At 49.8% G+C, this 25,222-nt stretch overlaps 2 protein-coding genes, 1 long non-coding RNA gene and 1 other non-coding gene across 4 annotated transcripts in view; 2 read left to right on the forward strand and 2 right to left on the reverse strand.

Moving 5' to 3' along the window:
- Positions 1-4,132, forward strand: part of MED26 (mediator complex subunit 26) — a 43,181-nt gene extending 39,049 nt beyond the window's left edge. The window contains exons 2-3 of the mRNA XM_020908673.2: positions 645-719; positions 1,406-4,132. Of these exons, the coding sequence (XP_020764332.1) occupies positions 645-719; positions 1,406-3,058 (1,728 nt within the window). The 3' untranslated portion in view covers positions 3,059-4,132. The remainder of the gene's footprint in view (positions 1-644; positions 720-1,405) is intronic.
- On the reverse strand, positions 279-6,172 carry LOC110147259 (uncharacterized). The gene is made up of 3 exons (XR_002316799.2): positions 5,058-6,172; positions 2,723-2,797; positions 279-683 (listed from the first exon to the last, which is right to left on the reverse strand). It is a non-coding gene; the product is annotated as an uncharacterized lncRNA (long non-coding RNA).
- On the forward strand, positions 6,161-25,092 carry SLC35E1 (solute carrier family 35 member E1). Its single transcript, XM_020908672.2, has 6 exons — positions 6,161-6,737; positions 7,142-7,212; positions 9,510-9,647; positions 10,655-10,780; positions 21,386-21,631; positions 22,102-25,092. The coding sequence occupies exons 1-6, from the start codon at positions 6,308-6,310 to the stop codon at positions 22,330-22,332; spliced, it is 1,242 nt and encodes a 413-aa protein (XP_020764331.2). The 5' UTR covers positions 6,161-6,307; the 3' UTR covers positions 22,333-25,092.
- Positions 13,128-13,200, reverse strand: TRNAG-CCC (transfer RNA glycine (anticodon CCC)). The gene has a single exon. It is a non-coding gene; the product is annotated as a tRNA-Gly (tRNA).
- Positions 25,093-25,222: the final 130 nt, after the last annotated feature.

A 25,222-nucleotide genomic window follows, 5' to 3' on the forward strand; every position in this document is an offset into this window, starting at 1 on the left:
TGTCAGGTGCCGTTTCCAGCAGTCTGCTCTGTATTCAGTGGAGCCACGTGTGGGTTCAGTCTGCCTTGCCTGATGACCAAGAGAGCTGAGCACTGCTGCACGGTCCCTATTTGTGCCTCCTGGCCCGCGTTCTCTGTAGGCTCGCATACAGACCCGTGGGGCCCCGTGGCACTGGTCTTCTCCCACCTTGTGACTTCTGCTCTCCTTGTGATGTCTTTAGATGAACTCTATAAAGATCTTGTTAATGCAACTAAATTGATTAGATTACTATGCACGGCTGTTTTAAACATGGTGCATTTTATTCAATAAATCCTTCAACCTCCCGTCAGATGGCAGATTTGAGTGCATTTCCCACATCAAGAGTGAATCTTGTTTCATAAATGTGAATTTCAGCTGTGTGGCAGCCACTTGGGCAGATGGGTGTGTCCGTAGACAGACTCATAGTCACCTGTTCACCATGCACTAGAGGAGGCAGGGGAGGGTGCGCACTCGGTGCCATGTTGGCCCCTGAGAGCAGGTCGGAGGCGGCCGGAGGTGGGTCTCTGGTGATGCTGGCTCCGCTGGCTCCTGGGAAAGGGAGAGTTCTGGAGCAGGCCGGCACAGGGAGAAGTGCCTGGGGTCTGACAGTGGCTCTTGTTTTACAGATCCGGAACATGGTGGCGGTGCAGGAAGTCATCTCCAGCCTGGAGAAATACCCCATTACCAAAGAGGCACTGGAGGTGAGTGTCCCGGTCTGAGCACTGGGGCAGCAGTGAGGGTGGGGCCTGGGCTGCTCCAGCCCTGGGCTTTCTCGACTTCTTGGAGCCTCAGAGACTTTGCTCACTGGCCCAGCGAGGTCTTAAAGGGCAGAGTGAGGGGGGCATGCCCTTCTGGCCTGCACTGTACCAGCCCACAGCACATGCTTCCCATGGACACTGCAGGAAATACGAGAGGCTCTAGTTCAGAGTCGAGGCCCCTTTCTCTGCAGGAGGCCCTGCACACTCTGCAGCGCGCAGCAGAGGCTCCAGGGAGTGATACTGGCCCGAGGTCCCGCCTGTGGTTGCCTTTGCCACGGTGTACTCTCACCTAGAAATCTCCCCCGGCAGAGTGTCCCTGCAGTGGCCTTGAATGATCTGCGGCCTTCAGGAGCTGGGAGCCCGTGAGATGATGCTTCTGAGAATGCCCTGTCTGTCCCATGGACTGTAAAATCTGAGGACTTGGGTCTGAGAATTTAAATGTCCCGAGGGACCCAACAACTTCATAGGTTTTGTGTCTGAGAGACTGGTGGTTTAGGGGGCCTGTGGGGTCATTTCAGAGATACGGAGCCCTTCCCCCAGCTCCATGGGAAGCTCCATTTCTGTCCCAGCTCCCTTTTCATGGAGTGTCCCTGTCCTAAAAGCATGTCATTGTGTCTCTCTGGCTGTAGGAAACCCGCCTTGGGAAGCTCATCAACGACGTCCGCAAGAAGACGAAGAACGAGGAGCTCGCCAAGCGGGCCAAGAAGCTGCTGCGGAGCTGGCAGAAGCTTATCGAGCCCGTGCACCAGAATGAGGCTGCGCTGCGGGGGCTGGCGGCTGCCACCGGCTCGGCCAATGGTGGTGCCCATAACTGCCGGCCAGAGGCAGGGGCGGCGGGCCCGCCCAAGAGCGTCCACGACCTGAAGTACCGCAATGACATGCCCAGGCTGTGCGGGCAGCGGCTGGACAGGTTGGGCAGCCGCAAGCGCCGGGGAGACCAGCGTGACCTCGGTCACCCAGGGCCACCTCCCAAGGTCTCCAAGGCGAGCCACGACTCCCTGGTACCCAACTCATCCCCCCTCCCAACCAATGGGATCAGCGGGAGCCCCGAGAGCTTCCCCAGCCCCCTGGACAGCAGTGGGCACGTGGGCCCTGAGGGCAACCGCCTGGAGCACGGCGAGAACGACAAGCACAGCGGCAAGATCCCTGTCAACGCCGTGAGGCCGCACACCAGCTCCCCGGGCCTGGGCAAGCCCCCCGGGCCCTGCTTGCAGACGAAGGCTGTGGTGCTGCAGCAGTTGGACAGGGTGGACGAGACTCCAGGGCCCCCCCACCCCAAGGGGCCACCTCGCTGCTCTCTCAGTTCCCGGAACTCACGGCACGAGGGCTCCTTTGCCCGGCAGCGGAGCCCGTACACGTACAAGGGCTCCCTGCCCAGCCCATCACCTCGGCCCCAGTCGCTGGATGCCACCCAGGTGCCGTCACCGCTTCCGTTGGCCCAGCCGTCCACACCCCCCGTGCGGCGACTCGAGCTGCTGCCCAGCGCAGAGAGCCCCGTGCGCTGGCTAGAGCAGCCGGAGGGCCACCAGCGGCTCGCAGGGTCAGGCTGCAAGGCGGGGCTGCCGCCGGCCGAGCCCCTCCTGCCCCGGGCAGGCTTCTCCCCAGACTCCTCCAAGGCGGACAGCGATGCTGCCTCCTCCGGTGGGTCGGACAGCAAAAAGAAGAAGAGGTACCGGCCTCGTGACTACACGGTTAACTTGGACGGGCAGGTGGCTGAGGCCGGTGTCAAGCCTGTCCGGTTAAAAGAGCGGAAGCTCACTTTTGACCCCATGACGAGACAGATCAAACCTCTGACCCAGAAAGAGCCAGTGCGGGCCGACAGCCCCGTGCACACGGAGCAGCCCAGGACAGAGCTGGACAAGCCCGAGGCCAAGGCCAGCCTCCAGAGCCCTTTTGAGCAGACGAACTGGAAGGAACTGTCACGCAATGAGATCATCCAGTCCTACCTGAGCCGGCAGAGCAGCCTGCTCTCGTCGTCAGGCGCACAGACCCCGGGCGCTCACCACTTCATGTCCGAGTACCTGAAACAGGAGGAGAGCACTCGGCGCGGGGCCCGGAAGCCACACGTGCTGGTGCCTCATGGCCCGCCCACGGACTTCCCCGGGCTAAGCCGCGAGGTCACCCAGGACGATTTGGACAGAATTCAGGCCCACCAGTGGCCAGGGGTGAACGGGTGTCAGGACACACAGGGTAACTGGTATGACTGGACGCAGTGCATATCGCTCGACCCGCACGGCGACGACGGGCGGTTGAACATTCTGCCTTATGTCTGCTTGGACTGACCGGCCCCTCGGGCTCTAAGTGCATTCCCACCTTGCAGTCAGCCATGGAGGACGGGCGCCAGGGCCCGCCGCCTCCAGTGGTTGGGAATCCGGGGAGTCCGGCCCGGGGCGGGAGGGAGGGGGCGAGAGTCTCTAGGTCTCTCTGCACTCATCCCTCTAAATTCTCCTTTTGTGAAATGCTGCTACCAGTTTACTAACAAAATTGCAAAGGAAGGACCGCGTGGAAGGAAGGCCAGCAAAGTGAGTTCAGAACTCTATAGCAAACCAGCTATAAAAAGCGTTAGTCTCCCACCCCAGAAGAGGTGTGGGTGCTTCCCAGCCCTGGTGAGCTGGGACCTCAGTTGCAGGCAGGCACAGAAAACCTGTGGGAGAGGTTACCTTTAACACAGCGACAGAAGCACGCATCTCATCTCTTTGCATTTTCTGTTTTTTAACATGGCCCTAAGTGTTTGAGGCAGTGGGCAACACTGCGGCCTCGGTTTGCACCCCACCTGGCCAGCTTTCCCATCACAGTGCCTCAGCTGTAGTGAGCTGCTGGCATCACGCAGGCCAGCTGGTCAACCAGTTCGACCCATGCTCCCTGGGCGTCCACACATTTGTATCTTGTTTCAGTTACAGCCCAGTTTTTAAAGAAATGCTGCAAAAATTTGTTTTCTAAAGTTTATTTTGCCCCCTCTTCCATCTGACCACCAGACAAATAACTTGCCTTTTGTTCCTCCCTCTTCAGTTTCCCCTTCCCACACATATCTAGAAAAGTTCACCTTTCTAGAGTTCCCTTCCCCTCAAAACACAAAAGTAACCGCGGGTGCTACTGGTGTGTAAGCTGTACTGTTGGGCGAGAAGAGACCTGTCTGTATGCTGGAAACACTCATAACCATTCCTTTAGATTCGTTTGCCTTATGGTTATTTGTCATAAACGCGATTTGCAAAAACAAGGAGCCTTAGTGAATGTACAGTACCTAGACTTCTGTGTTCTCAGGACGCAGAAGGGAGCAACTTTGCTATTTGGTCCAGTAAGTGGACACCTTGTGATATAAATGTGGAAATAAAAAAAAAAAAAAACATTTGCACAAACCAGTCTGAGAATTGTTTTTTAATTTGGTCCTTTATAGCCACATTCATCCTTTCTGGATTCTGGATTAGCCAAGATAACCTGGACCCCATGTCCAAGGTTCAGGCCCCATAGCTAGCCAGGCTGTGGGGAGGTGGGCAGAGCAAAGTAACCAAGTCCACAGCCTATTAGCCTTCTGCATGGAGACTGACCTCCACCTTGCCTTTCATTCATTCAGGGCCACAGTGCCTCTCCCACCTCCAGAGTCACCTGCTAACTCTGGGTGACTGAGTCGGAGAGGCCACATCTGTCTCCATTCCAGACCTCACTTTCCCTAGAAAGAGAGAGCTTTACCCTCCCAAGCAGGCTCTACAACCCAGGTCTCAAGTGACCTTGTCTTACCCCCTGAAATACTTGTAGTTCTTCCTTGACTATAAAGTGATGATCTTTTAATTCTTCTCCCTCATCTCTGAAACCATAAGCTTTGGCTTCCTATTTTTTTCACTCTGGAATAGGTCATCTTGACCACATTTACTTGATTTCACAGATGAGGAAGCAACTCCCCCTTTAGAGAAGCAGCCCCACCAGGCAAATCAGAAGGTCCAGAAACATGCAATCAATGCAGAGCTACAGCTTCAGAGCCTTGGGGAATTCTGACGTAGGCTAGTGCAGGGCATACCCTCTCTGAGAAGTGGGTGAAGTAGCTTTGAGGGCAGTCTAAGGTTAAACTCTGCCCCTGCCATCTACCACCTGTATGGACCCGGGCTAATCACTTTACTCCTATACACCTGTCCTCATTTGGGAGATATAAGTGATACCCCCAAACTGTGAGGATTAAATTATGCAAATTTAGCCGGGGGGGGGGGGGCAGGGGTGAAAGCTTGTCATCAGGACCATGTGTGCTGTGGAATAACTAGTTTCCTTAGTCCACTGTGCCTGTTTTCTTACCTCTAATGTGGCCAGCTGACATGTGGATATCCTGAGACCAACAAAGGGTCAGAGGCACAGCTGGAAGCTATTAAGGTGCAGGTTGGCACCCCATGAGCATCTCCTTTTCTCAGACCTGGGCTTTGAGGGAGGTCGCTGCTCCTTCACCCCCTGCAGGCACCACCTCTCCTGTGTCAGTATCTAGTAAGCCCTAGGGTACAGATACTGCCTGACTTTGAGAACACAAGTCATAACACAAGGTTATGCTGTGACTTCCCACCAACATTTTGCGGATCAAGTTGGGTTGCCACTTTTTAATTTGCCAAGTAAAGATACAGTAGAAGAAAAATTTTAACACTCCCTATCACCCCCAAAGTTGGAAGTACATGATATTTCAAACAAAGTCCTGCAGTGTAAGATCATCTTGCTGAAAACACCGATTTGTTTTCCTCCGTTGCGGCTTTGGGCTGCTCTATCCCAACCGGTCGTTGAGCATCGGCAGTAGGGGCCAGCACCACGTCCCTCCCTCCTGCAGATCCCTAGAGACAGGTGCCCGAGGAGGTTGCCATTACTGCGACTCCCAAACTGGCCAGAGGACCCATGCCACGTCGCTTCCCTTCTCTGGGCTTCGGTCCATCAGTCGGTGAAATGAAGACAGTAATACCGCACAGCGCATTCCCAGACGTGCTCCAGGGCGCTCTGGGCTGGCCCCTCAGTTGGAGTGCGGCCACGGGAGTTCGCTCCAGGTTTGCAGAAAGAATTAAGCCCATGAAGAGGTTTTCACCATTCGGTTTCTCTCCCCGAAAGGTCTGGTCTTTTACCTTTGTCTCCCGCCGCCGACCATCAGGAATCTGGCTGGAGGGCGCCAATGCAGCCCGGATATCGAGGTTTGACGCGCGAGCTCGATCGCCCGCTCACAGACACCGACAAAGCGGGGTCCTACCGCCCCCTCCCGCCCCTCCTGCTTGTGCTCCGGGACCCAGTCTACGCTCGCTCAGGCCAGCCCACTACCCTCAGAGCCCTACTGGGCTCACGGTCCCCTTTCCTTCCGCTTCCGGGACAGACCCCGCCCTCCCGGAAGCCCACCCAAAGGAAGGCGGGGACTACGTTCGCTACGTGGTGGCGGGCGCGTCGGCCGGCGCGTGGCGGTGACGGAAGCGACGGTGGCTAATAGGCAGCAGCGTTGGCTGGCGCTCCCACCCCCGTCCGGCCCCGCCCCCGCCCGGCGTCGGGCCGTCGGACGGGCGGGAAGGGGCGGCCGCTCGGGAAGGATGGCGGCGGCGGCGGCGGCGGTGGGAGTGGGCGCGGGCGCCGGGGGCTCGGGAGCCGGCGGCGGCGGCGGCGGAGGGGCGCGCGAAGGCGCGCGGGTGGCAGCGTTGTGCCTGCTGTGGTACGCGCTGAGCGCGGGCGGCAATGTGGTCAACAAGGTGATCCTGAGCGCCTTCCCATTCCCCGTGACCGTGTCGCTGTGCCACATCCTGGCGCTGTGCGCAGGACTCCCGCCTCTGCTCCGCGCCTGGCGCGTGCCCCCGGCGCCGCCCGTCTCGGGCCCTGGGCCCGGTCCGCATCAGTCGTCCGGCCCGCTGCTACCGCCGCGCTTCTACCCGCGCTACGTGCTGCCGCTCGCCTTCGGCAAGTACTTCGCATCAGTGTCCGCGCACGTCAGCATATGGAAGGTGCCCGTGTCCTACGCGCACACCGGTGGGTGCCGAGGCTGGCCTAGGGGGCGGCGGCTGGAGCACGCCACCTTGGGCTTTGACGCTTAGGTCGGAGTGCGCCGGCTGTGGTGCCCTCGACGGCCTGGAACGTCGGGCTGAGAAGTCCGTTTCAGTCCAGAAGGCGCTGGAGGCCGCCAAAGCTTTTAGGAAGAGAGGGACACGCGCAGGGCTCTCCGGGAGGGAAGGGACTGAGAAGAAAGCAGGGAAGTGAGCAGGCCGGATCAGAACTGTTGGGTTCGGGGAGGGCCCACAGGTAAAGAAGAGCTGAAGTGACTTGAGTGGCAGCCAAGCCTTCCTACCCCTCCACCCCAGTGGGATTGGGACAGGTCCCAGAGTGGGTTCTGGGACTAGCGCAGCTCCCTGAATGCCCCTACTCTCTCTTTGCAGTCAAGGCCACCATGCCCATCTGGGTGGTCCTCCTGTCCCGGATCATCATGAAGGAGAAACAGAGCACCAAGGTAACCTACGAGGGCTCTGGGCCGATGGGGGCCCCAAAGCCTTCCCAGCTGTTGCTGAGCTGGTGACGTGGTCTAGGTCCCTGGTCTGCAGGCTGCCTGGCTTCCTGTCAAATAAGGAAGTCGTCTTCTAGACCTCTGGTGGCTCTTCTGCTGCTAACGTTCTGGAATCACCCCCGGGGCAGTGTTCCTGAGCATGTGGGGTGTGTGTTCCTGAGTTGTTTCTGATGTGTGGTCTCAGGATGCTGCTGCCCATCTCAGATCCAGGGGTCCTCCCTGTTTGGACTCCCAACCTGGGGTTGCTGGTAGGCAACTTGGATAACTTGGTCCCACCTTGACCAGACCACCCCCCTCCAGTGGAATGAGGGTTGGAAAATCTGACTCCTTGCTGGAACGGAACTCTGACGGAGTTTTACATCTTTGCAAGAGATAGTGTTCAGGCTCCGGATTTCTGGGGTCAGAAGTGAGAAACTAGTCAGAGGAATTTGATGTTGGCAAAGCCCAGCAAAGTCTTAGAAATAGAAACAGCCAGGAATTGTGAATGTCTGGAGATGGAAGTGAGAGCAGCCCACAGAGCCCAGGGCTACATGGGGAAGATGCTCTGGGCACAATCCAGGGTCTGTTTGAAATGCCAAGCCAGGGTATTTCCTGGCCTGGAGTGAGAGAAGCTGTGGCTTCAGCCAGAGACAGCCCTGCCCTGTGTCCTTAAGTGGAAGTGGGATTCCTGTTGTCCCAGCTGGAATCCATTTCATGCTGGACAGAGCGCCTCTTTTCTGTGTGGTTGGTTTCTGGCGTCCTGTATTTTATGTAACTTAGAACAGCGGGGCCCTGGATCAGCTTATAGAAATGGGGCCACCCCGGCTGGTGTTTTCTTTGGGTCAGTCTTATCCCCTGCCAGATCTGGTGTGCCCTGCAGCCCACCCCCAGGGTGATGGCAGATGTGACTGGTCTCCCCAGGTCGGAGTTGACCAGGAGGTGTGTGGCTTGCTTCTCTCAGTATCACGTTGTGTTTATCAGGCTTCCTGATAGGGTCATTGTTCCTGGCTTGGGCAGGGAGCCAGAACCTTTCACAGGGAGGAGAGACAGGGGAATGGCTTAGGCAGGAGACTAATGATGATGATGATGATAGAGTAAGTGTGGCCCCACCCTTTCCAGATCAGGTCGGTGATCATTTCATCTCAGGGAAAGCAATGAGACTTCAAAAGGAAGAACCTGAGGGCCAGCCAGTAGTGAGGGAGCAGGAATTCTGGAATTCAGAGCTCTTACTCTTACCCTGTGTATGTGGGGATGGGGGTGGGGTGCCTCACCACCTCCTCCCAGAATCTCTGAAGTGTTTTTCGTGTTTTTTTTTTTTTTAATCTATTTATTTGTTTTGGCTGTTCTCCATTCTTAGTTCCCTGAATGGAGATCAAACCCTAGCCCCCTGCACTGGGGGCAGAGTCTCAACCAGGGAAGCCCCCAAAGTGCTTTATGAGTATCCTCTGCAGGGGAAAGATGAGCCAGGAGTAAGGAAAGCCACATGCTGGGTATGGACGCCATTTCTCTGGAAGTTGGGAGCCTATTTAGCCGTGAGAGCTCTGGGACTTTCCAGGCCCAGAAATGCTTGCACCTTCTGGAAGACCCTGGTCACAGCACTCGCTCCTCGTTTTTGTAGCCAGCAGTTGTTGGGTGCCCGCTGAGGGCCGGGCACCAGCAGAGAGCCGTGAGCAAAGAGCTGCCCTAAAGGGGTGCAGGGACGCAGACGATGTAACGGTGCTCCTGGTGGGTGGAGAGCGCTGCTCCCAAAACACACCGCTGGGGAACCTGACTGTGTCTGGGGAGCACTGTGTCAGGGGACGTTCTTGGCCTTTGTGAACTGACCCCTGAGGGGAAAGGAGGTCTCCAGCTGGAGAGGGTGTAGGGGAAGTGTCCTCACCAGGGATAACTGCATGTTGGAAGAGTGCAAAATAAGAGGGACCCGAAAAGCCCATCAGAGGCTTAAAGTTTCAGATCCTGGTGTGTTGGTGGCGGCAGCTGGGTAGATCCTATTAGGACCAGCCCTGGTTTGTAGCTCTTAATGGGGGTGCGGGGGGGGGGGGGCCCCACAGTGACACAGCCCTACCCTCAGGTACTCTGAGAACCATCTGCCTCCCCCGCACTCCCCAGAGTATTACTGTCACAGCTAACACTGGCATCCAAAGTGGTAGGTGGTGTCCCTTTGGGGAGGGAAGAGAGAGCAGTCAAGGCTTTCCCCCGGGCATCAGTGTTGGGCGGCCCAGCTTAACCCTGGCCTGTCAGCCACTCCTGCCATCCTCTCACAGGTGTACCTGTCACTCATCCCCATCATTAGCGGCGTCCTGCTGGCCACCGTCACCGAGCTGTCCTTCGACATGTGGGGGCTTGTCAGCGCCCTTGCTGCCACACTGTGCTTCTCGCTTCAGAATATTTTCTCCAAAAAGGTATTGGGGTGCTGTCCAGGATGCACCTGCTGTTTCTGGGGTGTGTGGGTGGCATCTAAAAAAGTAGCCAGGTAAAGATTTCTTCAGTGTTGGAACAAAAAAACATCCTGTCACCCTTCTACTGGTTTCTATTGTTTTGTTTTTTAAATAGCTTTATTATTATTATTAGGAAGTTGACTTACATTCAATGTGAAAAAATGGAGAAAAGCACAGTGAAAAGAAATCAGAAAATTTATTGAGCACCTATTGTGTGACAGGTGCCGTAGTAGGTGTTGGGGACCAAGACTCAACAGAGACCTACCCCCGGCTCAGGGTTTCCTCTTTCTTGAGGAAAGTCGAAGTACTGTTCCCTAATGAGAACTACTGTTAATGCTAGGGGTTTTTTCCGAGTTGCAATATTATACATACTTTTTTCAAGTTTTGCTTTGTTCATTTATTATTTTAACATCGCATTTTCCCATATCATTAAAAATTATCGCTAACTCATAATAATCACATTCTTTTCAGGTACCATAATTAACACAGTTGGTTTCCCTTTTGCAGCTGCAGATTATTTCGAGCTATTCCCTACAAATAATACAGTTTATGAGTATCTTTGTGTTAAACATTATTCTGTTTCTCAGGTTGTTTCCTCTTGATGAGTTTGCCACTCTTGGGTCAGAGGGTATGAGATATTTACAGCTCTTGATATGCTTGTTTTCTGGAACCGTATGCCAGTTTAGACATTAACCAGTACCATTTCAGAGTGCCTGTTCCCCTGTAGCTTCACCAGCAATTGAGTGCTGCTGTTTTTGTTTGTTTTTCTTTTCTTGGTCCTTTGCATATGAAACACTGTGCTTGTTTTAGTCATGGGCAGTGTGTCTCGTCATAGGTGCACTTGTAGGTTTGGCAGTCAAGGTCAGATACCAGGGATAATGTGCGGTCACCATGTTTGGGGCCTGGGTAAGCGGAGCCCCTCTTGCCACTTATAGTTACAACCAGCCTTTAAAGAGGTTTTCTCTCTTCAGGTATTAAGAGATTCAAGGATCCACCATCTCCGGCTGCTGAACATCTTGGGCTGCCATGCCGTCTTTTTTATGATCCCCACATGGGTCCTGGTAGATCTCTCGGCTTTCCTGGTCAGCAGCGACCTGGTGAGTTGGCCTGTGCCAAGAACATGCCCTTTTCTTAGCTGGTTCCGAAGTAGGTGCTTTGTCAGGGAATTACGCCTCTGTGTTGACTGGGTTATCGGGCTTCTGACCGCCAGCCCTTTTAGCTCTCAGCTCTTCGACGATTCACATTGCGTGCAGTCAAGGAAGTCGGCTTCTTATGTATTTCCTTCTCAATAGTGCTAGATCCCAGCTGCTGGTAACTGCTGCATCCGTGCCAGTACATTCAAGGAGGAAGAAGCGGCAGCACAGGCGGCCGTCTCACCCTCAGTCTCGTTCCGGTCTCACTTGGCCTTTTTGAAACTGTGCTTGCACTGCTCGAGTCCTTTCTTGGCATCATCTCTGTGCGGACTTCCATTGACTCCAGATGTACCCAGGGCTCTCTGAGCTGAGCCCAGGAAAGAGCATCTTCCCACGCACCACCTACAGGACCAGCCTCCAGAGAATGTACTAGAAACTAATGCAAGCAACAGTGATAAGGAGCTGGGCATGGCTCTTCCAGGTCTGAGTTGGATGGAGTCAATGTAGGGCTTAACGAGGTCTGACTGGATTCTTTTTTTAAAGATCGGTGTATCAATTTTTTTTTAATTTTTAGAATTTATTTTTTGCTTCGCTGGGTCTTCGTTGCTGCTTGGGCTTTGTCTAGTTGGAGCGAGCGGGGCTGCTCTTCATTGCAGCCCAGATTTCTCATTGCAGTGGCTTCTCGTTGCAGAGGACAAGTTCTACGTGCGTGGGCTCAGTAGTTGCAGCTCACAGGCTTAGTTGCTCCACAGCATATGGAATTTTCCTGGACCAGGGATCAAACCTGTGTTCCCTGCATTGGCAGGCAGATTCTTAACCACTGGACCACCAGGGAAGTCCCTGACTGGATTCTTGACATTGGTCTTTAATCTTTACTACCATCTATGGGTGCAGTGGCGGTTATCTCTGGTTTCAGGGTGAGGAAACTGTGGCTTCATGTTCTAACTTCCCTTCCGTGTTGATCAGCTGTAATGTTCTGTGACGAACGTGCCATCAACAACCAGAACTAGTTTATTACCTGGAAGTACAGTGCACAAAAAGCAATTTACTGCCTCTCTCGCCTTTTCAATTATGAGTTTTCAGAGTAAAGAGTTAGAGCTTACTTCAGTGTTAACTGGTGAGTTAAGGTTTTGTTTCTTTCAGGTGAAGGAGGGTTCTTTTATTGTTTTGTATTACTGTGAACTCGTGCTTGTCAGGTGTACACATAATTTTTTAATATTCAGATGATCTTTGCGTGGGCCGACAGAGCCCTTCCTGTTGGCTCCCCGCCGTCCTGATGGCACCTATCGGCCTTTGGAAGCTTCTGGTCCCACAGGATGTCTTCCCTCATCTGTGCACCTCCCATCCCAGAGCCCCTTCAGGAGCCCAGGTTGCTTTCCACAGAGAGAGTGGTGTTCAGACACCTTCTGAGTGCTGTGTGTCCTCCCTGCTGCTGGGCTCTCATCTTTAAGCCTTTGTAGTGGAAAACTAAGACACATTTGGTGGCATAGGGGAGAGTTTATCCCAGTTCATTCTCATTCCAGTGTAACACTGCAGGATTTCTTATTGCTTTGACTTTTTTATTTGCATCTTTTTCTGGTACACTTGGGTTTCTCACAGCATTTCTTATTCACATACACCGGAGCTGTTCGTACATGATTGGACTGCACACATGTATAGCTGCTTCAGAGTGAGTCCCTATGAGACAGCTGCAGGTAGACAGTCCTTAGAGCAGCCTTCGTTACAGATGGACAACTGGAATATTGTGTTCTAAGGGTACTTGAACTGGAATATTGTGTTCCAAGGGTACTTGAAATAGTTGTTTTCACCATGTGCCTCTGTCACCAACTTCACGTACGTTTGGGTTCCTTTACTTCGTTTGTTTTCAATTTTTAGGCAATACCACCCCCACCCCAGGTAGAGTATGTCACACCTTTATGTTTCCAAATGATATGGCAGGGTTTATTCAAAGAAGTCTGGCTTTACTTTCTGTTGCCTCCTCCCCCCACCCCTGTAAGTAGCCATTTTTATGATCTTGGTTTACCCTCTCAGTGTGTGTGGTCTTTTTTTCCATAAACATAAGCAAATTTCTGTATATAGTCAGCCCTCAGTATCCACAGATTTTTAACCAAGGATCAAAATTTCAATCCAGGGTTGGTTAAATCTGCAAATGTGAAAGTTGTAGATAGAGAGGGCTGAGTATAAATTGTACTACACCATTTTATTTATTTTAACTAAGATTTTAAATTAATTAATTAATTTATTTGGCTGCGCCAGGTCTTAGCAGCACTTGGGATTTTTTTTATGATTAGCTGTGGTATATGGGATCTAGTTCCCTAACCAGGGATCGAACCTGGGCCCCCTGCATTGGGAGTGCAGAGTCTCAGCCACTGGGCTACCAGGGAAGTCCCTGCAGTACGCCATCTTATTATATGAGAGACTTGTGCATCCTCAGATCTGGGGACTTCTGGAACCAATCCCCCACAGGTACTGAGGGCCAGGTGTGTTCATTTCTCCACCCTCCTTATACAAATAGTGACTCTTTAGATATTTTAGATATATTCAGAAAAGGTTTTCACCAGTAACACGTCCTGGGGATCATTCCACACTGACCTGTTGGGTCTTTCCTTTTCCTTTTGTTGGCTGCTCTGTAGCCTCTGGGTGTGGCGTCAGTGCTGTTACTTCGTGCTAACTCTCTGGTGTCTCTGTACACACTCACAAACAGCTATATGTAGATGTTGCTCTGCTCTCTCATTGCTCTCTTTTCTTTCTCTTGCATTTAGGACGTTTTTTGGTTTTCTTTTAGTAATAAACTTATTGTCTTGCTATTGGTAACCTCTTTTTCTCGTCAAGGTCATCTTTTTCTTTTTTAAGTTTTGATTGGGCTGGGTCTTCGTCGCTCAATGCAGGCATTCTCTGGCTGCCGCAACCAGGGACTGCTCTCTACTTGCGGCGTGCAGGCTTTAGAGTTCCCAGCTCACGGGCCCTGGCATGCACACCCCATAGTTGTGTATGGACTTAGTTGCCCCACAGCACGTGGCATCTTCCTGAACCAGGGGCTGAACCTCTGTCCCTTGCATTGGCAGGTGGACTCTTAACCACTGGACCATTAGGAAAGCCCTGAAGCCATATATTTTTTACCTTGATGGGACCCTTGTACATTTTCACAGCAGCCCTAGCAGCACACAGTATTCCACAGTGCTGCCTCCTGAAAGTGGGGTTCCTAGCAGGGCTCCCCACCCTCCCCTGCGTCTTCCCACAGCAGCCAGCTCAGTTAGGTTTGTCCTGGTGCTGTGCTCCATGAGGAAGGGAGAAAGCTCAGGCTGGAGAGCATCATCTGGACCTGCTAATCACCATGTTTCCAGGAATCAAAGGCTACGGCAGCAGGCAGCTCCCAGACATGTTCCCAGACAGTTCCAGACCTGCTGCCAACAGCTCAACTGTAGCCAGGTATGAATTTCCAGACTCTGAAGCAGGTGGCCCAGTTTTAAAGCTTGGACAGGATGGGTGAAGCCAGTATTTGAGAACTAAAAAGTAAATGGGAACAGGCAGGCTGGTGGAGAAAACCAGATTACAAAGTACCACTGAGCCAGCTGAGGGTTTGCCTTCTTTTGCCTCCTGTATCTTCAGCCTGGACTTAAAGCATCTGGAAACACAGAAGTGGGCACTGGGGGAGGAAGAGAGTGAAAAGCCCTCTTTACTAGCTTGCTGAGGCAGGGAAGGAGATTCATGATGCTCTGAGAGCATAGGGGGAATCCTCTGTTTGCTGTTTCCTTTGTCCTCTCACGTCCCAGGCCCCCAGCAGTCCCATTTGGTGGTGGCAGCAAGGTCCCATAGGCACCTAAGATGCTGAGGTGGGCAACCTCCCTCTTCAGTCGCAGGAGAGGATTAGCCCCTGTTGCATTTTTTTTTTCTCTTCTTCATCCTCCCACTGCTTGGCCCCTGATGGAGGTGCATTTGTAGGAAGGAATCAGAGTCGGGTTATTAAGTCCAGATTTCTGACTGGATGATTGAAAGAGGGAGACCTCAGAAACCAGAAAATACCAAGGAGACATGGAAAGAAGGAACCTGGGGGAAATGATCTCATAAAACACCATAAAAGAGACTACCCTGGTGTTCCAGTGGTTAGACTCTGCACTTCCACGGACATGGGTTCAATCCCTGGTTACAGAACTAAATCCTGCATGCCGTGCAGTGCGACCAAAAAAAAAAAAAAGGGCAGAGCCAAAATGGAAAAGCAAGCAGAAATCTGAAATTTGGTTAAAGTTGGAAAGACAAAATTACCATTTTAAAAATAAAACAACAAAATCCTGAACTGCACATGTGAGGATCTGATCCTAACAGCATACAAAGACAGAATATAGTCTACTACCCAGGACCAAGACTGGTCAGTGGTAGAGCACACCTGGGACAGAGCTGTGTCCACTGAAAAGGCTTTGAAAACAGAACTGGTGTTGGAACTGCTACCCACTGGAGGCTGGTCAAACTTGTAGCCTGAACCTAGCTGAGTCTGCTGAAACCAAATATCAATATTCTCCATGGGACCTAGAGTCTTCTAATATTCTAAATGTCCGGGATATAATCCAGAATTACTGGGCATAGAAAGAAACAGAAAAATTTCAAGTCTTATATGAGAAAAGACAGTCAACAGATGCCAGTACTGGGATGACCCAGATGTTGAAATTATTGGACAAAGCCTTTAAAGCAATTATTTATAATCGTGCTCCAAGAATGTTCTTGACACAAATGGGAAGAATAGAAGATAGAACCAAGTGGAAATTTCAGGATGGAAGAAACAACTTAGACTCACTGGATGGTATTGGATGAACTCAGTAGCAGAATGGAGATGACAGAGGGAAGTCCGTAACTTGAAGATATATCAGCAGAAGGTATCTAGTTTGAACCACAGAAAGAAAAAGATTCAAAGACAAAAAAGCTTGAAAACAGAAAAAGGATGCATTATTTATAGGAGAACAGCAATTTGGATAACTGTGGGCTTCTCATCAGAAACCATGAAGTAGAATAACATTTGTAAAGTACTAAAACTAAAGAACCATTAACATGTAATTCTATATCCAGCAGATACAGAATTTCCAAAATCACTGGATCTATAGAAGATCAGGAGTAAAGACTTGAACACCACTATCAACCAACTGGAAATCTCATTGACATTTATAGAATATGTTACCCAGCAGCAGCAGAATAGACATCTTTTCAAGTGTACATGTAGAAATTCACCAAAATAGATCATGTTGTATGTCATAACAAAAAACCTTAAGAAAAGGGTTGGAAATATACAAAGTATATGCTCTGATCATAATAAAACTAAAAGTAAATAACAAAGAGGTAACAGGAAAATCTCCAAACACTTGGAAACCAAACAGCACATTTCTAAATAATCCATGGACCAAAGAGGAAGTCTCAAGGGAAAAGAAAAAAAATTTTAAGTGAAGCAAAACTGACCCTTCCAAAAAAGACAGAGGGATAAGACAGTGCAAATAATCAGGAATGAAAAAGGGAACAGTACTGCAGAACTCACAGAACTTAAAACCATAAAAATACTACTGACAACTCTACATACATAAAATCAACGACAACTGAAATAGACCCATTCCTCATAAACCACACACTGTCAAAATGTACCCACTCCAGATGAAAAAGATAACCTGAATCTTATAACTATTAGAGAAATTGAATTCATAGTTTAAAGCCTTCTAAAAAGAAGTCATCATGCCCAGATGGTTTTATGGGTAATTTCTACCAAACATTTAAGAAAAAATAAACACCAGTTCTGCACAATCTCCTGTGGAAAACAGAAGAGGAAAAGAACACTTTTGGTTCATATTAACAAACCACAAAAAGGACCAATATCCCTTGTGAGCATGGAGGCAAAAGTCCTTAATAAAATATTAGAATAAATCAAATGCAGGGATATGTTAAATAACATACTACACTATGAAAAAGTGAGATTTAAATCAAGAATGCAAGGCTAATTCAATACTTTGAAATCAATCAATGTAATCTACTGTAATAGCCTGATAAAAAACACATAGTTATACCAACTCATGCAGAAAAGGCATTTGACAAAATCCAACATCCAGTCATGAGTTTTAAAAAGTCAACACACTAGACATAGAAGGAAACTACCTCAACTTGATCAAAGGCATATATAGCTAACATAATGTTGAGAAATTGAAAGTTTTTTCCCCTAAATTCAGGAATAAGGTAAAGATGTTCACTCTCAACAGGCCCATTCCCTATGATACTTAACATCACAGCCAGAGCAATAAAACAAGATAAAGAAATAGATTTGAAAGGGTGAAATAAAATTCTTTCTACTCAACAAAATCTTATACTTCTTATATTCAATTGTAGATCATTACTTAAATTTTAACTTTAATTTTTCTGCTGGGCAAAGGCATTAATGAAAAAAGTTGAGAAATTATCCCCCTGTGTATTTGGAGGTAGATAGATACCTATATATATTAAAATTTTTTTTAATATAGAAAAGCTGATTGGAAATTTTACATTGACTGGCGAGAGAACTGAAATAGCTAACTAAGTTTGGGAAAGAGGACCAGAGTTGGAGGAATCACATTACATAATTTTAAGACTTAGTATAAAGGTACGGATATTGGTGGAGAAAGACACCCACCAGTGAGCAGATAGGCAGCTTGAAATTATACTTACAGATATGGGTGACTGATTTTTTACAAAGGTTCAAAGGCAACTCCGTGGAGAAAGGATAGTTTTTTTAACAAATGATGTTGGAGCAAATGAACATCCATATGCAAGATCTGAGCCTTGACTTCAGCCTCACATGTTACACAAAATTTAACTCATAAGGTATTCTAGACCTGAATATAAGAGCAAAAATGGTAACCCTTAGAAGAAAAAACAGAGGAGACATCTTCATGACTTGGAAGTAGTTTGTAGATGTTACACCAAAAGCACCGTCCATTTAAAAAAAAATTTTGCTAAAGGGGGCTTCGTCAAAGTTAAAGGCTTTTGCTTTCCGAAACACTGCTAAAGAAAGACAGGCTACAGACTGGGGAAAAAAGTACTTGCCAGTGAGATATTGACAGAGAACTTGTGTTCAGGATATATAAAGAACTCTCAAAACTTGAGTAGTTTAAAAATAGGCCAAAGACTTGAATTTCACCATTGAGATTGTACACATGTGAAATATGTTCAACATCATTAGTCATTAGGGAAAAGCAGATTAAAACCATGAGGAGATGCCACTTTGTATCTAATAGAATAGCTCCAATGAAAAGTACCGACAGTACCATGTTTGTCAAGGATGGGGCGCAACTGGATCTTTTCTGTTGTTGGAGCAACTGCAAAATGGTGCAGCCACTCTGGAAAACATCTGGGAGTTTCTTCTGAAGTTAAACATACACTGACCATATGTCCCAGCAGTCTCCTCGGTGTCTACTCTAGAGAAATGAAACTCAGGTTCACATAGAAGCCTGTACACAATATTTATAGCAACTCTGTTTATGATCACAGAGTATTGGAAACAACCCAGATGTCCTTCATCAGGTGAATGGAGAAAGAACTTGATGTGTTTGTACAGCAGAACATTTCTCAGCAATAACAAGGGTACCAACGGTCATCCCTTACAACAACTTGGGTGAATGTCACAGGCATTATGCTGAATCAAAGAAACCTGTCTGAGAAGATGCCATGCTGCATCTTTCCAGTTAGAGGACAGTCTCCAAAAGACAAACCTATCATGGAGAACACCCAGGTGGTTGCCTAGGTTGGGGGAGGGAGGGTGCATAGAGAAGCCTTGGAGAGTGTCGTGGGGTGATAGAGCTGTTCTGAACTCTTGACTGTGGTGTTGGCTACACAAATCAATATATGTGTGTTAAAACACATGGAACTATCCACCAGAAGGAAGAAACACTCAACTTTTTTGTATGTCAGTTCTTTTAAAAAGCTGGATTGGCTGGGTTGCTTTTCTGGAAGATATCTTTGCAAGCAGCCTGCCTTGTAAAAATAGCTTGTAAGTCCCTGTGGGTCACCTCAGGGAAGAATTCCTAGGAGAACAGGCCAGCTCGCCCTGAAGGCAATTCTGAGCAGGTCCCTACTTGGATCTCCCTCACTTTTAAGAGGACTATGTGATCCTTCCCTATCAGAGGGTGCTGGAGATAGAATCAGACCGCTGCCCAAGGACTGTTTCAGCTCCCTTCCTGGCAAGGCCACTAGACACTACTGTCCTGAGAGATCCAGCTGTGTCCTCCCGTGAGAGGCCAGAGCAGCCTGGGAGCTGGCCTGAGATCAGCCTAGGCTCTTTGAGGAATTTGTGGTCCTAATGTTTGCTAGTTGGGGTTTATGGTGTTCAGCCAGTCAGTTTTGTCTGACTCTTTGTGACCCCATGGACCGCAGCACACCAGGCTTCCCTGTCCTTCATCTCCTGGAGTCTGCTCAAACTCATGTCCATTGAGTTGGTGATGCCATCCAACCATCTCATCCTCTGTTGCCCTCTTCTGCCTTCAGTCTTTCCCAGCATCAGTGTTTTCTGATGAATTGAGTCTTCCCATTAGGTGGCCAAAGTATTGGAGCTTCAGCTTCAACATCAGTCCTTCTAATGAATATTCAGGATTGATCTCTTTTAGGATGGACTGGTTAGATCTCCTTGCAGTCCATGGGACTCTCAAGAGTCTTCTCCAACACCACAGCTTGAAAGCATCAGTTCTTCGGTGCTCAGCTTTCTTTGTGGTCCATTTCTCACATCCATACATGACTACTGGAAAAACCATAGCTTTGACTATATGGACCTTTGTTTGCAAAGTGCTGTCTCTGCTTTTTACTATGCTCTGTAGGTTTGTCATAGCTTTTCTTCCAAGGAGCAAATGTCTTTTAACCTCATGGCTCTGGTCACCTTCTGCAGTGATTTTGGAGCCCAAGAAAATAGTCTGTTACTGTTTCCATTTTTTCCCCATTTATTTGCCATGAAGTTACGGGACTGGGTGCTATGATCTTAGTTTTTACTTCTAGGCCCCCTTTATTATGGTGGCTTCATTCTGGCGAGGGTCAGATGGTAAAATTTTGTTTTTTTAATTTGTATTTATTTTGACTGTGCTGGGTCTTTGTTGCCGCATGCCGAGCTTCTCACCCTGATGGGTGCTCTTGTTGCAGAGCACTGGCTCTAGAGCACGCGGGCTTCGGTTGCTCTGCAGCATGTGGAATCTTCCTGGACCAGAGATTGAACTTGTGTACCCTGCACTTGCATTCTTAACCACGGGACAACCAGGGACGTCGGCAACTAAAGTTTTGATGATAACATCATTTTCTGTTTGTTTGGCTTGGGATTGTTTTAAAGCACTTTCAAAACCATGATTGCATTTGGTCCTCACAGCAGCAGTGTTATACAGACTCATCAAGATCAGTCTTCCCCATTACAGAGATGAAGCCAGAGAGGTTGGGTGGCTTGCCTGGGGGCTTCCAGTGATGGGGCAGACCAGAGCCTTGGGCTCCCAGCCTTGTGGGGGGAGTCTTCACACACCCAGGGGCTGCCACCCCAGGACCTCCCCATTTGATACAATGCAGAATGTCTACTATGTTTGTGTCCTCCTAAAATTCATATGTTGAAATCTAAACCTTACAACATGATGGTGTTTGGAGACAGGGCTTTTTGGAGGTGATTAGGTCATGAGGTTGGGCCCATCATGAATGGGATTTGTGCCCTTCTAAGAGGCCCCATAGCTTCTCTGGTGGCTCAGCATAAAGAACCTGCCCACCAGCGCAGGAGATGGGAGTTTGACCCTCTATCCAGGAGGATCATATGCCATGGAGTGACTAATACTGTGCACCACGGCTGTTGAGCCTCTGCTCCAGAGCCCACAAGCCCTAGAGCCTGCACTCCACCACGAGAGGCCACCACAGTGAGACCCGTGTACTGCAACTAGAAAGTACCGCTTTCTCCCTGCAAGTAGAGGAAAGCCCGTGCAGCAATGCAGAGCTAGCACAGCCAATAAATATATAAATAAAATTACTTTTAAAAAGAGAGAAACCAAAAAAGAAGAGAGAGAAACCCCAGTGTTCCCTCGCCACTTCTGCCCTGTGAGGACCCAGTGAGAGCCACTGCACCAGGAGGGTGCACACCAGATGTGGAATCTGCCAGCGCCTTTATCTTAGACTTCAGCCCACAGAACTGTGAGAAATCAACATCTGTTTTTTGTAACCCCTCTAGCCTAATGGTACTTTGTCTAGCAGCTCAGACAGGTGATGTCCAGTATGTAGACCCTGCTCTGCTAACCCAGAGCCCTGACCTCCCTGCCCAGGGACAGGGGAAAGCTCTGGTTCGTGTCATACTCTGCACCCCTTAAGTACCTGATGTCCCCCCCCGAACCTCCACTTCCTTGGCAAGAATGGGTGGTGATTACTATTGCTGTGCCATGCAGAGTTGTGAAGGACAGAGGGTGTACGTATAAAGCACCTGGTATCACACGATGAGAGCTGCCTGGGTCTGTTCCCCTCCCGGGAGTGTGACCCCTGAGAAGCCACTGTATGTCACCACCCCCACCAGGGCAGGCGAGCTGCTCTGACCTCAGTGCCGTTCTCGTTCCCCCATCGCTGCAGACCTCTGTGGCCCAGTGGCCTTGGACGCTCCTGCTCCTGGCTGTCAGTGGCTTCTGTAACTTTGCCCAGAACGTCATCGCCTTCAGCATCCTCAACCTCATCAGCCCTCTGAGCTACTCGGTCGCCAACGCCACCAAGAGGATCATGGTCATCACGGTGTCCCTCATCATGCTGCGGAACCCCGTCACCAGCACCAACGTCCTGGGCATGATGACGGCCATCCTTGGAGTCTTTCTGTACAACAAGGTGAGTCTGAGCTGGGGAAGGCTGTCCTTTTGACACCCAAGGAGGTACCGAGCGTTGGTGGAAAGGATGGGGCCTCAGCAGGAACCAAGAGGCAGGGGTTCCAGCTCCCAGCTTTGCCACTGCCTGGCTTATGGTCTTGGCTCCGCTGCCTCCATCCTGGGCTCCCACTTTCCCTCATAGATGCCCCAGGCTCACGCCTCACTTTGTTTTGGCTCTCAGTTCTACTGAGGCTTTATTGGGAATTTCACTCCTTTCTCGCGAAGGTTCTGTGTATTCCCCTGTGAAGCTGGGGGATGGCTGGCAGGGAGGGCTGCTCCGTTAATTGTGCACTGGGCGTGCCCCAGCTCCACTCGGGGTGACTCTTGTGTCAACTTGAAGGCCTCTTGGCCATGAATCCCGAGCCCCGCTGTGTCCTCTGTGTGCATCCCAGGCATGCAGCTGATGGCATCACTGCTCTCTTGACTTTGCAGACCAAGTATGACGCGAACCAGCAAGCCCGGAAGCACCTCCTCCCCGTCACAACAGGGGACCTGAGCAGTAAGGAGCACCACCGGAGCCCCCTGGAGAAGCCCCACAACGGCACGCTCTTCCCCCCGCACAGCGACTACCAGTACGGCCGCAACAACATCTTGACAGATCACTTCCAGTACGGCCGGCCCACCTACCCAAACTCATACACTTTGAACCGATACGACGTGTAGAGCCTCGCGAGCTGGGCAGGACGTTCTGCCAGTCCTCTCCTCCATTCCCGCCCCCAGCAGCATCAGAAACTCCTGACAACCAGTGAATGTACAACCCAGCCAAGGGGGGATGGTGCGGAACCAGCAGAAAGCAGACCCTGCCGTGGGGACCACCACCCCGAGCTCCGGTGTTTCACGCCCTTTCTTCTGGGAGCCTTGTCTTCTGAGGGCGGCGTCACTCCGGAAACCTTGGCTAGGTTTTGACCTTTCTGTGTAGACTTACTTCCCCAAGTCTGTTCTTCAGAGTTCTTTTTCTGCTTTCCAGCCAGGACCCTCTCTGGAAAGGACAGAGACCTCAGCGGGCGAGATGTGCTCTGCAGGGAGGGTGGTGCGGAAAGGACCTCAGGGTGGTGCTTTGTGACTGGCCACTGTCAGGCAGGCGCAGGACCGAAGCAGGTGTGGAGCAGAGGAGTGCAAGAGTTCCGAAAACCTCTCCAGCCACAAAGGTGGGCTCAGCTTTGGGTCAGCCCCATGACGGTTTGCAATTCTGGCCAACATTCCTCAGTGCAGAGCAATTGCAATTAGCATTGAATCCTTAGAGCCTAATTCTCTCACCCGCGAGTCAGAGTTGATGTGCCGACCGAAAGGGAAGGGTGGCTGCTGACTCCGGACTCTTCCTTTGCTGGAGTGGAACGACTCTCCTCTCGGAGCAGCAAGAAGGATCATTCAAAATCATGTTCAGCATTCCAAGCTAAACTGCAATACTCACTTTGTTTTCTCATGAGCCTTCAACACTCTCTGCTTAATAGGATATCTGGTGAGGAGATGTTGGTTTTATGAGGATCTTGCATTTTTCTAGGGCATATTTTGTAGTCTGTTTTTCACCTTGGTCCCCCACCCCTCATCCCCCTCTTAGGGGATGCATACAGATTGGCTTATGGTTGGAAGCCCCTTTGGTTTTTAAACGTTTTAAAACAAGAAAGCTTGCTGGCGATGCCTGTCTCGGCATATGTCTGCATCTAGTAGGAAGGAATGAAGTGTTCTGAAGCGCTTTTCTAGTGACCACAACCTCTGAACGTGAGATGAATCAAGAATGTCATCTCCATACTTTTGTGTCACAGACCTTGGCGCTCTGATTCCGTTAGCTGCTCTAGTGGTGTTTCCGTCAGGATCTGAATCACGTCCCAGGGAAGGGGCAAGCACCAGGCTAGGATTTGGTTTGCCAAATCAGTCTTTGGTCAAGAAGTTTGGCTTTTGGTAGAATCACATCGCCAGGAAGATTATGTGAGCTCCGAGGGTAACCCGTGTGCTGAGGTTCAGGTCGGGACACTGGCATTACAAGAGATTGTGGCCTCAGAGGGGACCCTCCCTTGACTGCTGGCTGCCTTCTTCCTCTGCCCTGCGCCTACCCTCTTGAACAGGCACTTGGTTTGATCAGCAGATGGGACCTCAGGTTACCTTTTACCTTCTGACATGTGAGATGGTTCTCTGCTCTGAGAGGAAGTGCCAACCATAGCTTATGCTCAACTCCTGTTTGTTTTTGATAGTTGGAACTTTGTACTTAGAGGTTACATTTTGTCGCTCATGGATGGGCAGCTCCTGAAGAGGTCATGAGGTCGCCTTCTGGCTTGAGTTTAGTACCAGTGGCCTCAGGAGAACCATTTGATGTTGGCTTGCTTTTTACTTACTTTGGCCCCAAGTTCTGAGACTGCGCAGTGTGCAACAGGAAGGGGCCGTCTTCAAGGATGTTATTTGTGAACTTGCCGAGTGCCTTCATCAGAGGCAGTAGTTGGACCTGCAGTTGGTCCACAATAAATGGGGATAATTTTGCATGGCAAAGATATTACAGTAATTGTCTTTATGATAGGAACTGATTCCTTGAACATAAAATTGAACTCCAAAATGAATTATGCTTTTCTGCAGGTTTAATGAAATTTCTGAGGTTTCTGAAATTTGTGTATTTGTTTTTCCAAAGCAAGATCTGCTGGTGAGGGGAAATACCTGACTGGTTTCATTACGGTTTATAAATGAATAAACGGATATTTAGTTCTGTACATAAATCTACAGTGAGTACATACACTGGAATGAGACAATCATATTCGATCAGATCAGAAGACAAAGACATACTTTTGAGACTTGAAAGTTCCGAGTGGACGTTGCCCTCATGAAGGTCGGTTTTCCAGCCACTTGCTGCCCGGGCTCAGCCCCTCCTCCTCCTCCTCACATCCACATTTGCAGTTGGGTTCCTTCACCCTCCTCCCTGCTGGGGTTTGTAACAGCAAATTTAGTTCACCCATCCGTGGTGTGGCCTGCAAAACTAACTCAAACCCAGTCCCTTCATTTTACTGAAGGGGGAAAACTGAGGCTCAGAGGGCATTTTTAAATAGTGTTTGTTCACTATCTTGAGACTCAGTGTGGAATTTTTAAGCACCTTATTTTAAGTCATTCATTATTTGGGAAAATCAAACCCCTGTTACAAAGGAGAGAAGCCAAACAGGTTCAAATGAAGAAGCACCTGGAGTTTCTGAATTTTGCTGTGTATTTAGCACGCGTCGTACAGCAGGTCCTGTGTTATCACTGGGACATAACCAGACCTGGATCCCTTAAGGTCTAACAGCCTTAGGGCAGAGAACATTAAATTATTGAAGAATCTGAAAACTGTGAACTGTTTTATGTCACCATGTTTTCAGGACTTTTCATGCTATAGACTGTTCTGTGGGAATGATACTGTGTATATTCTTGGATGGCATTTACCAAAAATAAATGATGGTCTCCAGGGAATTAAGATTGGTCCCAGTTTGTCGGTGAAGGGCCCCTTCTGAGTCACTCTGTCATCAGTGTGTCCAGCCACAAAATGTGTAAGAGGCCGAAAGAGCACACCAACTTGGTTCCCACATCCAGGTATATTGCA

This window comes from Odocoileus virginianus, chromosome 3 (assembly GCF_023699985.2).
Source record: "Odocoileus virginianus isolate 20LAN1187 ecotype Illinois chromosome 3, Ovbor_1.2, whole genome shotgun sequence".
NCBI lineage: Eukaryota > Metazoa > Chordata > Mammalia > Artiodactyla > Cervidae > Odocoileus > Odocoileus virginianus.

Excerpts from the sequence above, each read along its gene's own strand:
- SLC35E1 (XM_020908672.2), top strand. The coding sequence starts at position 6,308 with ATGGCGGCGGCGGCGGCGGCGGTGGGAGTGGGCGCGGGCGCCGGGGGC. Across the intron at positions 10,781-21,385 it reads TCCTGGTCAGCAGCGACCTG|ACCTCTGTGGCCCAGTGGCC; the intron begins GTGAGTTGGCCT and ends CCATCGCTGCAG. Across the intron at positions 21,632-22,101 it reads GAGTCTTTCTGTACAACAAG|ACCAAGTATGACGCGAACCA; the intron begins GTGAGTCTGAGC and ends TTGACTTTGCAG.